At 45.0% G+C, this 13052-nt stretch overlaps 1 protein-coding gene across 5 annotated transcripts in view; it reads right to left on the reverse strand.

Moving 5' to 3' along the window:
- Positions 1-13052, reverse strand: part of Dym (dymeclin) — a 312012-nt gene that overhangs the window by 93372 nt on the left and 205588 nt on the right. For all 5 annotated transcript variants that reach the window (XM_057789035.1, XM_057789034.1, XM_057789036.1 and 2 more), the window contains one exon: positions 4844-4957. In XM_057789035.1, coding sequence (XP_057645018.1) covers positions 4844-4957 — 114 coding nt within the window. The remainder of the gene's footprint in view (positions 1-4843; positions 4958-13052) is intronic.

Raw genomic sequence — 13052 nt, forward strand, 5'->3', positions numbered from 1 at the left:
GCCCCTCCATTTTATTTTTGAGACAGCGTCTCTTGTTGAATCTGGTGTAGCAGGCTTTCTTTTAGGCCACCAGTCAGCTCCCGAATAATGACACAAAGACTTATTAGTTATGAATGCTTGTTTCTTATCATCTCTTATAACTTAATTTAACCTGTTTCTCTTCATCTACGTTTTGCCTCGGGCCTTTTCATCCTTCTTTCATTTTATATGTCCTACTCCATGTCTGTCTGTCTGTCAGCTGCCTGGCTGACTGGCCCTGGGCATCTCCCTCTTTCTTTCTTGTTCTCTCCTGTTTTCCCTCAAGCCTAGATTCACCCTCCTACTTATTCTCTCTGCCCACCAGCCCTGACTATCCCTCTATTGCTTTGTTATTGGCTGTTCATCTTTTTATTAGACTAATCAGGTGACTTAGGCAGGCAAGGCAACACATCTTTACACTTTTAAACAAATGCAGCATAAACAAATGTAACACATCTTTGTTTAAAGTGATATTCCACAACAACCTAGAGTTCATCAAGACTACTAACAATGGGTTGCAGGGACCCACCTGTCTCTACCATGCCAGTCCTGGAGCTGCAGATGTGTGCCTCTGAGCCCAGCTTTTCACACGGGTGCTGATAGCTCTTCATGCTTGTGGAGCAAGTGGTTTCCCAGTGGAGCAATCCTTCAAGCTCCTATAGGACATAGGACTTCTTTTAACCTACCTCTCCCGTGCCCTCGGATCACATGATATTCTGAAATTTGCTCCCAGACTTTGCTGCAGGTATCTCATTAAGTGGTCACAATCCACACTGATTGCTTCAAAATCTTAGTAGTGAAAAGGCACCTCCTTTAAGGTGCCTTTCAATTTCCACCCAAAGATGAAATGCCCGATACTTCTATGATAGATTCTTTGTAGTAGTTGGACACTGTATCTCCTGGGGTCCTCTCTTCCTCAGGTTCTAACACCCTCCTCCTCATCTCATGTGACAGACTGCAACCCCATCTGATTCTCTGGCTCAAACATGGGTTTACTAACATGTTAGCTAACTATGATCTCAGACTAACCCTAACATTCAAGTGTTCTTCATCCCAACACAGGCTAGTACAGGTGAAAATAATGCTCATAGAAAGGCTGCTTTGGAGATGTGTGTTGTTGGGCCCAGCTCCACACCTGACATTACTCAGTGTCTAGAGGTCCTAGCCGCTTTGCCTAGAAAGCTGGGTGACAACAGAACCAGTTCGTTGCTATACAATGCTTAGAAAAATATCTTATAGCATTACTATTTATTGCAGAATTTAAGTTCTAAAATTTACTGACAAGTTACTTTTGACAGAACTCTGAGAAACAGTATGGAAAAAAATCATTATAGAGACGATCAGAAAAGCTAGAAATAGATCTAGTGTGCCAGTCAGTTTTATGTCACCTCCACAAGCCAGAGTCAACGGGGAAGAGGGACCTTAGTTGAGAAAATGTCTCCATAGGACTGGCCTGCGGGTCAGCTGTGGTGTGTGTCTTGACTGATGATTGATATAGGAGGACCCAGTTCCCTGTGGGGTACCACTCCTAGGCTAGTGGTCCTGGGTTCATCCTGGCTTCTATAAGAAAGCTAAGCAAGGGATGAGGAGCAGGCCAGTAAGCAGCACGCTTCCATGGTCTCTGCATCAGCTCTGGCTTCCAGGTTTCTGCTCTGCTTGAGTTCCTGCTCTGACTTCCTTAGATAATGGAATAAACCCTTTTTTCCTTTTGGTAATGGCGTTTTATCACAGCAATGGAAATCCTAACCAAGACATCTAGCAATACTAGTATTGGATATATATATGGCAGTCACCCCCCACTTTCCTGCCTGCTTCATTCTTCACAACAGCCATGAAGTGGAATCAACCCAGGGGGTGTGGGCGAGTGAATAGATAAGGAAATGTGTTACACACACAACAGAATAGTACTCGACTCTAAACAATTCTGCCATTTACAGCAATGTGGATGGGAGGTGGAAATAGCCAGGCACACAAAGACAAACATCGTATGGTCTTACTTACATGTGGAAGAACAACATTGATCTGAGACCGGAGTGTAGAAGAGTGGTTACTGGAGAAAAGAAGGGTGTGTGTGTGTGTGTGTGTGTGTGTGTGTGTGTTGGAGAAAAACAGTTTATGAAACTATGGGGTGAACAACTTTTAGCAAGTAGAACTACTATGGTTGCCACCAATCAAGTGAATATCTCACAGCAGCTTAAAGTGAGAGTGTTTGGATGTTCCCAGAACAAATAGCAAATGTCTGAGGTTGACGGATATGCTACTGCCCTGATCTGACCACACACATGAACACTTGTATTAAAATGTAATATGTACATTTATTGCATCAAATAAAAAATACAGTAAAAAAATCAAATAAAAGGGCTAGTACCCTCTTTGCTATTCATTTACTTATCTTGGGCTTCAATTTTGTTTAAAGGACATACTCAACTAACTCAATGAGAGACAGAAGCAAAGCCATACTGAGAATGGGAGGGTGTAAGTAGGTAATCTTGTCCATCCTTTCTAGACAGAAGACCTTAGATTGTTCCTTGCTCCTCTGGTTTCACGTCATTCCCACATAGTCTGCTGCTGCCTGAGCAGGTTTAGACTGCTCCTTCTGCCTCGTATACGCAGGCCACAACAGGGGTTGCTGCTTCTCATGGAGCATCACCAGCATCTTTAGACCCTGTGCTGCACTGCCTGTGGTCACTAAACCCTCTGTCCCCTTCATGCTCTCCAGCGGGGCAATGGCTGAGAGCCTGGTATGGCAGTTGCCAGCAGAGCTCTGCAGGGCTTGGCCATAGGCTATGGCAATGAAGGTGGTGCATGCATACCCCGAAGGGCACAGGAAACCCAGGTCTAGCGACAGTGATGGGCAGGCCTGTGGACTTCTGCTGAGGCGCCATCACACTGGTGACATCCTTGCAGTGTCCGCGGTTTCCCTCCACTGTGCTCCCTCAGGCGTTTCTGAGATTTTGAGTTCTTCACATTAGATCATTATCTACTGAAACCAGGGGTTCTATTTCTCTGGTGGGTTTGGTAGGGTAAACAGAAGCTATTCATACCAATCAAACACAGGATGGGGTTCCTGAGAGCCACAGAACAGGGAAGTTGTGACATGATAGTCACTATTACTAAAGTGCTCCAGGTCCTCCGTGAGCCGCTGCAAACTTCAGCATCTCTGGGAGCCTTGACAAGCTCAGGCTCTACAGAAATGAAGGACTTCATGGAGCAGAGCATTTGGTGGACATGTTGAGAGGGACTGGGTAGGTTTGTGGGTTACTGGGGAGCACTGCAGCCCCAGTTCTTTCCTCTTCTGTTCCCGGGCTCTGAACTCAGTGTGAAATTTTGTTTCGTTGTGAGCTCCTATGATAACATGCCGCCTCACGACTGACACAGAGCAGTCGGGCTGCTGATCCGCAGGAGGAAACTACCACGATCTCCCTTCGTCAGCAGACTCCTTCAGGCGTCGCAGTACAGTAATGAAACATTGAACAACACAGCTCCAGCAACTGTGGCATCGTGGGAGGAAGAGCATTCTGGGAAACACACAACCTTGGCTCTCCTCTGCAGCCTACAGAAGACCAGAGAGGAGGCTAGGGATGCAGACCTGGAAACGCCCTTCTATTTGCTTACATGAAACCATTAGCGACTGGGTGGGCAACAGTTTTGTTTAATTTCTGCCCTCTTGAGCAACATTCTTCCTTGTTACAAGGTACACATATGTTCAGTAAAATGTCTTGCTTCTAGCCTACAGATCTAAGTTCTCTGTTACCATAAACTAAAAAGTGAATTGTCTTATAGTTTCATGTATTTTTTGAGAGAGAAAACTGACCCCACAAACCTAAGTTTTAGTGCTGGTGAGATGACTCAGAGGCACAAACCACCATACTGGGCTCTAGGTAGTGGTTCTCAACCTGTGGGTCATGACCTCTTTGGGGGTCAAATGACCCTTTCGTAGGGAGTTATCCAAGACCATCGGAAAACACAGATACTTACATCACAATTCATAATTGTAGCAAAATTACAGTTATAAATAGCAACAAAAATAACTTTATAGTTAGGGGGTCAGCACAACACCACAACTGGATTGAAGGGTCACAGCATTAGGAAGGCTGAGAACCACTGCTCTAAGGGATCAATTGAGGGGTGGGCTTTCACCCAGGAGTTCACGTCAAGAGTGCCTCTGCCACACAAACAAAGCATTTTCTTGAAATGCATTATTTTCCCCGTTTCCACCAAGTACTTTTCTTTCCACTACTGTATGCAGGCAAGTAGTAAGCAGTGTATGGACTGCAAGCAAGAGCTTTGGAGCTAGACTGCCGGGGCCTGAGTGCTCAACCACTCTCTAGTTTTACTACTCTGGGTAAATCGCTGGTCCCTTCACCTGGCGACTTCAGTTGCTGACACTCGCTGCCTGAGAAAGGTGTGGAATGAGGTAATCCACACAGATGTTGAGGCCCCAGAAGGACATGGGGAGGCACTCACAAGCACCAGGCCCCACAGAAATTGGCATCTTCACTACCTCCACCTTCCCATTATCTCTGGTGATGTTTGTATGATTCAGTTCGTTTGACTGGGTGGAAAGAACACGTGTTAACTGTATGCATTGCTCATGGGGTGTGCAGAGTTACTCCTGGGGTACTCAATGATGTGGTGGTATATTCAGCTATTCTCTTCTGAACTGCAGCTTTGGTATCAGGGCGGAGCACAGCAAATATTTAGTCTCTCTGAATTTATGAGCACTGGGTAAGCGGTATGATTCAGAGTAATGCCTGCTAGTTGCTGCTATGTGCACCAAATAATCAACAGCCAGTGTCAACAGGAAACGCTTTAAACAGCTTACCTTTAGTCTGTCTTTGGGCAGCGCCACGACCCCTTGTTTAATGATTTCCAAGACTCTTTCCACTGACAGCTCAGCTCCAGCTTGCAGCAGCCTTGAGCTAAAGAAGGAGATCACCTGCAATGAAAGAGCCATTAAAGAAAGACTTATTCATTGCATGTGTTTTATCTGCATGTATGTATGTGCACTTATGTATGCCTGGTGTCCACAGAGGTCACAATAGGGTATCAGATACCCAGGAACTGGAGTTACAGATGGTTGTAAACTTGGATGGACTGTCGAGATGGCTCAGTAGATAAGGTGCTTAGTACTAAGCCTGGTATACTCTCCAGAATCCATGTTGTGGAAAGAGAGAACTGACTCCCACAGGTTGTCCTCTGATATTCATACATGTGCCAAGGCACATATACATACATATGTGTTTATATATATGTAATACATACACATATATAAATAAAATACAAAAGAAAATCAACAACGGTGAGGTAAAGACAAATTGAACTCAATTTTAAAAAATTACTTGGTGATTCAAAAGAATTTTAGTACTCCTTAAATTATTATTGAGAAACCTGGGTAACCGGCTATCATAAATTTCTGCTAATCACAAAGGCCTCACATCAATAGCAAGCAAAATATAATTACTAGAAAGACATACTTTTTATGTTAATTCTACCTACCTACCCATATCTATCTTGAGACAGTTTCTTTCTATATAACCCTGGCTATCCTAGAACCCACTCTGCAGACCAGGCGGGCCTTCAAGTCACAGACAACCGCCTGCCTCTGTCCCCGAGGGCTGGGATTAAAGGTGTGCGCTGCTACCGCTGGCAGACACATTATTTACTCCAGAGCATCAAACGGAAATCTCCCTAGTCATGCTGATGAATCCATTGCTTGTGAGCCTGGTAAAAACCTCGCTTCTATCTCCTGAGGGGCAGCTGTTCTAGAAGACGATGCTACCTTTGCACTGTCTTTTGTCACACATGCTGAGCCCATTCTATTGCATTCAGACTGGTGGTTAAATATGACATTTTTCAAAAGATTTGCTTAATTGAATTCAGATCCTATAGGAACACATTTGCTTTTCTTTTTCTTTTCTCTTTCTTTCTCCTTCCTTCCTTCCTTCCTTCCTTCCTTCCTTCCTTCCTTCCTTCCTTTCTTTCTTTCTTCCCTTATCCCTTCCTTCTTTCCTTCCTTCCTTCCTTCCGGTGGTGGAATCCAAGTTTTGCATATGCTGGGCAAGAAGTGCACCACTGAGGTTCATCCCCAGCCACCAGATCACTACAACAAAATGAAACACAGTGTAAAGGAATCAGAAAGGGAGTGCACCTGCCACCCTGCATACCGAGGACCTCCTTCTGTCCCTTGGAGTACCTGAAGTTTTGCAGTTCACCCTGGCACAGGGTCAGAGCCAATACGACAAAGGTAGGGCTCTACCACTACTTCCATGCACGAGTTCTGCAGTAAGGCCTCACTTGCTCCCCTCCACTCTGCTCTCGTCCTTTCTGAAACACACCGAGCTAGAAATGGTGACAGCTCAAAACTGTACATTGTTTATGCATGTCCTTACAAAAGATAAGAACTCCCTCAGGACCTTTTCTTCTTTCTTTTTGTCAAGTAGCCCAGGTTGGCCCAGGACTTGTGATCCTCTATCTTGGCCTCCTAAATGCTGGGATCACAGGCATGAGCCACCAAGCCCAGCTCTCAGAGACATCTTAGTGCCCACCAATAGCCTGGTTACCGACAGTAACCATTTTCACCACTACTATGATACAGAATGCAGACTGACTGGACTCTGTAGGAGAGAGGAACTAGGAAGAGCTTCCTGTTTGTGTGTATTGTTAGATCAGATGGTTTTAGGGAGGAGGCATGGTGAGCAGGCATGACCTTATTATTAGTCCATCTGACCTTGACTTCTGGCTCTATCATTTCTCAATTGGATGGCTGTGAGCCATCTGAACTTTCCAAACCTGCTTCATTATCTGTAAATTGAGGAATAAAATTGAATACACCTCAGAGGTTTATTTTATAATAAAGATTAAGATAAGACATATAAATGCTAGGTAAGCAAGCAAGCAATAAAAGCAAAAATGAAGAAGGAGAAAAGAACCAAGTGGCTTAAATGCAAATTTAAAACTAAATCATCCAAAAGATGTGCTAGTTCACAAAGACCTACTGTCACCACAACTGTGACCACAGGGTTCCTGGCTCTGGGCTAGCAGGTTGTCAGAAACACGAAGAAAACCTTAGCTACAATAATGAAAAGAACTGGGAATTAAACAGCACCCCCCCACCCGAGATTGCAGGTATATATAATCACCCATCTACTGCACATATTGAAGAGACCACCTGAAAAGGAAGAAAGGGAAGGTGAGGGAAGAAGAAGGTGCATGTACTGGCTAATGGCACAAGCTAGAGTTATCTTAAAGGAGAGAATCTCAATTGAGAAAATGATTCCATATTTTCTTAATTAGTGATTGATAGGGGAGGGCCCAGCCCATGGTGGGTGATATCATCCCTGGGCTGGTGGTCCTGGGTTCTAAAAGAAAGGAGGCTGAGCAAGCCAGGAGGAGCAAGCCAGTAAGCAGCTCCCTTCATGGTCTCTACATCAGCTCCTGCCTCCAGGTTCCTGCACTGTTTGTGTTCCTGCCCTCATTGTTTTTGATAATGAACTGTTGTATGGAACTGTGAGTGAAATAAACCCTTTCCTCTCAAGTTGCTTTGGTCATGGTGTTTCATCGTAGCAGCAATAACCCTGACTGGGGCACTCTGGGAAAGGAAACTGGAGGAAAGCAAAAGCTAGGCTAGGAAGAGGACAGCCAGTCGGGCAGACACAGCAATGGGATGTCGCAGGATAGAGACATGGAGGCTGGAAAGGATTATCATTGTTAAACATTTTTATAATGCAAAGATCTGGATAAACTTGGAAAACAAAGACTATCCTCAACCTTGGATATAACATAAACATAAACAAATGGAAGAAAAGACTACTCCACCACTGAAATATCCATTCTTGGGTGACGCTTGTAGGCATAATCATTCAGCAAAGTGTCCCAAGCAGGATAAAAGGGCAGAAATCACAGCATGCCATCAGTACAGCTGCAGAGGACTCTCCTGGGAACCTCTCTGTACCCAGGCAGGCCTTGAACTTGCCATCTTACTGCCTAAGCCCCTTGAGGAGCTGTGACAAACTTGTGCCACCAAGTCCAGTTGAAAACCCTTACAGTAGCGCCACAGACAGTCTCTGTCCCCTCAGTACTATCTCAGACACAGGAGAATCTGACTACTGGGTGGATGCAGCAGCCATCTCAGCTTAGGAAACCCACCCACACTGTGACAGTTTAAGCTTCTGGGTTCCTATAAAGGACATACTTGGTCATGAGATCTATGAAGGACATACTTGGTCATGAGATCTATAAAGGACATACTAGGTCATGAGATCTCTTACTTTTCAAAGCCCCAAACGATTGCTTCTCACTAGGTATTTATAGTTCTTCCCAATGTAGACTCAGCTTGCCAATCAAATGTCATTTTATCATAGCTCTGTATCGTAGCGGGGTTGCTTGGCGACACAGCTGACATTCCACCTTCGTTAGCTTTCCAGGGAGCTGAGCTAGAAGCTGGTTAGCACAATTTCTAATGTATATTGAGAAAGAATTTTGTTATCCCTTTAACTCATGAGCACCAGGATTTTTAAATATAAGCGCTTCACTTCCAAAAACACACAGATACGAATTTGTCAAGTGAGCTCTGCTCTACAAAGCTGCTCTTCCCAGGGAAGAGCAGTTTCCACCCGGCAGTCCGGTTCTGACACTGCCGTAAGCGTGCCTGTGCAGAGGAAGGGCTCCGGGGCCTTTTTCTGAGAGTTAGGGTCAGAGCTGGGGCTGCGTTCTCCCATCCTTGGTGTTTGTGCTCTTTTCTTATTCCAAAGCGTACAATTAACGTAAAACCTGAAACTGTAAACCCCAGTCTGTAGTTTTCACCTATCTTATTACAGAAGGCAGGACAACTTGTGATGGATATCCCTTGGGTAATAATTTATTTCATAGTTTTATTAATACTAAATCCCTCAATTTAAAGAGTTTATGGGGATGAGATGTGGCTCAGTGGTTATCTCCCAACCAACCGTTAACTCCAATCCCAGGGGATGCTCATCCAGCCACCTTGGGTACTGCATGCATGTGGTACACGTACATACATGTAGGCAAAACAGCCATATACATTAAAAAAACAGAGTAAGAGTTTATGAAAATTAAGTCTGGTGTTAAGAAGGAGGATTTGAAACCAGAGAAGTATTTTCATGCTCCCAACCACAAAGATCAAATCCAAGGTTTCCTGTGCGTTAAAGAAACCTTACCTAGCCGGGCCGTGGTGGCATACATCTTTTATCCCAGCAGGTAGAGGCAGGTGAATCCCTGTGAGTTCAAGGCCAGCCTGGTCTACAAGAGCTAGTTCCAGGACAGTTAAGACTGTTACACAGGAAAACCTGTCTCGAATAACGAAAAGAGGAAAAAAAAAAAAAAGACACCCTACCTTCCTCTGGGCTATCCCTCTGCTCTCTAGAGAAGAAATATTGACATGTAACTTGAGGCTTTTGGATATGCAAATACCAGTAAGTCTACGTGGAGCACTAGCTCATAATGTCGGGGACTTGAAGAACGGCCTAAAATGTCAAGTCTTAGCTGAAGAAATAACACTCGTGCTGGGTTTTTGCACCATGGCTGCAGTGGTGCCGACTAGAAAACGCCTGATGCTGGTGCACACTCCTGTGATAACCAAGTTTTGGAAGATGAGGAGATGCAGCCTGTATTTTGCTCTAGTTGCAACACTGAGGGACACAGGAAAATACTAATTAAACTGCTAGCAATGAGTTGTTATTTTTTTCTCCCCTCTTACCCATCTCCAGGGTCTCCTAAAGTTTCTGAGGCTGGCCTTGAACTCAAGACACTTCTGCTCCAGCCTCCTGACTGCTGGGATCAGCGGTTTGCTACAGCAGTCTCCACTGGGGCTCCACTCAGTGTACTCTGAGAATCCCGGAGCATCCAGCAGCAGTTATATGTCTTGTGGAGTGAGACACTGGGCTGCTGGGGGAAGGACAGGGACACAGCCTACTTTGGTAACATGCCTTAAGGGGATGACCAGGAACTATGCACAGCAAAGAGGCCCTTAGAAGTCATTCCCTACTCCTACCCCAACTTGGAGCACCCTTCTAACTCGGTCTGTGAAACCCTGCAGGCAGCTTGTAGAGCCCTGGTAGGAGCCTGACGATTCTCACCTGAGAACAACAGCTACCTGGGAAAGGAGAGAACAAGACTCTCATAGAGAAATAACTCCCCCTAGATCTGACCAATGAACATCAATCTTTAGTCTAAAGGTGACTGATGACAACCAAGTACAGAAAATCAAGACGTTTCACAAGCAAAGGCTGGAGAGGCCAGAAACCCTAGGGAGGAATGGAGGAACCAGACATTTTCAGGGCTGCAGAGACAATGGCTCGGTAGGCGAGAGTGTGAGTTGGATTTTCAGAAGACAAATGAAGCTGGGCATGGCGGTGGACGTCTGTAATTCCAGCATGCTAGCCCGTGGGGAGACGGCAGGCAGTCAGATAGCCTGTGACACACTGCTGTGAAAAAGAGACCCTGTCTCACATAAGGCAGAACCAATACCTGAGATGCTGACTGGCACAGATTTACCTGCTCTCGTGTACACAAACATACACACATGCACACAAACAAACACACACACACAAAAGATAAAAATGTTTCCACACATCAGAAATTATTTTTAAAATTGCATTTTAAAGTATCTGGAAAACTATGAGTGGTTCCAACATAAAGAAATGATACATGCTGGAGACTATCTGACCACTATACACATACCCCCCATTTTCATGTGTATACACTTGTGTCTGCATGAGTGTGAGTGCACAAGTGCACACACGCATGTGAGAGCCTGAGGACTTTATGGGGAATCATCCTTGACTGCTGCCTTAGTTACTAAGTTAAGACACCACGGCCGGCCAGTTTATAAAAGCAAGTATTTAATTTGGGCCTCATGGTTTCAGAGGGTTAGAGTCTCTGACCTTCAGAGCAGGCACTATGGGAACAGGCAAGGCTCTGGAGCTTATATCATGAGTTTACATCTTGAGACACAATCACAAGGCACAGAGGGAGGAGGGGAAACTGTCCCTGGGAATGGTGCTGGTCTTTAACCTTCAAACCCTGCCCCTAGTGACATACTTCAACAAGGCTGCACCTTCTAGTACTTCCAAAACAATTCTACCAATTGGGGACCAAGTATTCAAATATATGATCCTAGGAAGGCCATTCTCATTCAGACATTTGTGCTTATTCACTGAGGCATGGTCTCTGAATCAAACCCAGAGCTCATCGATGAGGCTAAGCACTCTGGGCACCTTACTTTAGGGAGTCTCCTGTCTGTTCTGAATTACAGGTGGGCCGTCATACCCACCCGGCATGTACGTGGGCTTTAGGGATCACATCTTCAGCCAGTACGCCACATCCTCAGCTCACATATACTGAAATACAAAACTCCGTAAGTACAATATCTGTCAACTGAAAAGTGATCTCTGTAGGGATATTTTGTTTATGTTTTAACAAATAAGGCTTGCGTAAAGAAAAGAGTGCAGAGCTAAGCCACTCGAGGCCAAGGAGTAGTGGTATATACCTTAAAATCCCAGGACTCAAGAGACAGGTGGATCTCTGTTAGTTCCAGGCCACCTTGGGGCTAGTCTATAAGAAAAAGAGAGCTCACACAGAGGTAATCCCAGCCCTTGGGATCATACACCTTTAATCCCAGCACTAGAGAGGTGGAGACAGGAATGATATGGCTGGGCGGAGGGAGGAATAGAGGTGGAAGGAGACAGGGACTCGGTTGCAGTCTGAGGCTTGGTGGAGACAGAGTCTGGAGATACAGTCTGAGGACAGGATTACCCTTTTGATCTGAACATTGGTAGAGGTAAAAGAACTCTCTAATGGCTGGCACTCTGCTTCTCCGATCTTCGGCATTAACGCCTATATCTGAGTCTGGGTTTTTATCACTAATACCAATTAGAATTTGTGCTACAGATCTCCTATCACCTTTCCCTCAGAAAACTGCTGTAGCTTATATGCTCTACCGACAGCAAGTGGATGGCACAGGAAGCTGCTGGATCCAAGAAGAACAGAGAAGGAATTCCCAGCTGCTCAGAAACAGCAGCAGACACTGGAAGCGGGAGCCTCAGGGAGAAGAGGAGCAGGATGCTGCCTGCTTCATCATTTTGAGAAGAGTTTCTGGTTCTGTCAGGAAGTCTCCAGCTGTGTTAGTGACCACACATTTGCAATATGTCACCAAGAAAGGGCTCAAATCTTCAGCATAACTGTAGCATGAACAAGGAATAACTCCCCGAGACCTGTCTGCCTCCCCAGTGCTGAGATGAAAGGCGTGCACCATCACACCCAGTCTGGCAAAAGATTTAAGTGGAGCTTCACAAAACAGGAAATCTGAATGCTGGATCTATGTGAAACTTGCCTATGCGCACTAGCAATCAAGGAATTTCAGGGTAAAATTATAATGAGATGCTGTCAGAGGACTGTGAAACTCGGTGGAGAAGCTCTGACTTCAACGGCAGTGCCCATGGTAACCTGTGGTTTGATACATATCACCTGGCAACTCTGCGTGTGTCAGGTGCAGGATGCTCAGGCCCAGCTGCTGGTGCTCTTCTGGGAGGTGTGTAAGCCTTAGGAGGTTCTGCCTGGCCCTCAGTCCTTCCTTTACTCTGTTTCCTATTTACCATGAGGCAGTCTCCTCTTCTACATGTTTCTGCTGGTACAGTGTCAACAAAGGTGAGGACTAAGGTCTGAGACCTCAAAAACTGACTTAAAATGCATCTTCCCTCTTTTAGGTTGCTCCCTCAGGCATGTCAGTCACAGTGACAAAATGCTAACTAATAAAGACAGACACCTTGGAGGAAGATAGGGATATGTGCACTCTTGGTGAAATTATAGATCCATGCTTAAAGGACAATTTAACTATCAAGTATCTTCCTAAATGAGACCCGCACAAGAATACTCCGTGATTCTTACTAGCTACTTAAAAAATATTTATGAATCCCAAAGAATCAGAAATAACTAATATAGCAAAAAAAAAAAAAAAAAAAAAGCAAAACTGGTTTTGGAGAGGACAGGAAGTAGCCAAACATATAAAAAAGTTT

Source organism: Chionomys nivalis, chromosome 14 (assembly GCF_950005125.1).
Source record: "Chionomys nivalis chromosome 14, mChiNiv1.1, whole genome shotgun sequence".
Lineage (NCBI taxonomy): Eukaryota > Metazoa > Chordata > Mammalia > Rodentia > Cricetidae > Chionomys > Chionomys nivalis.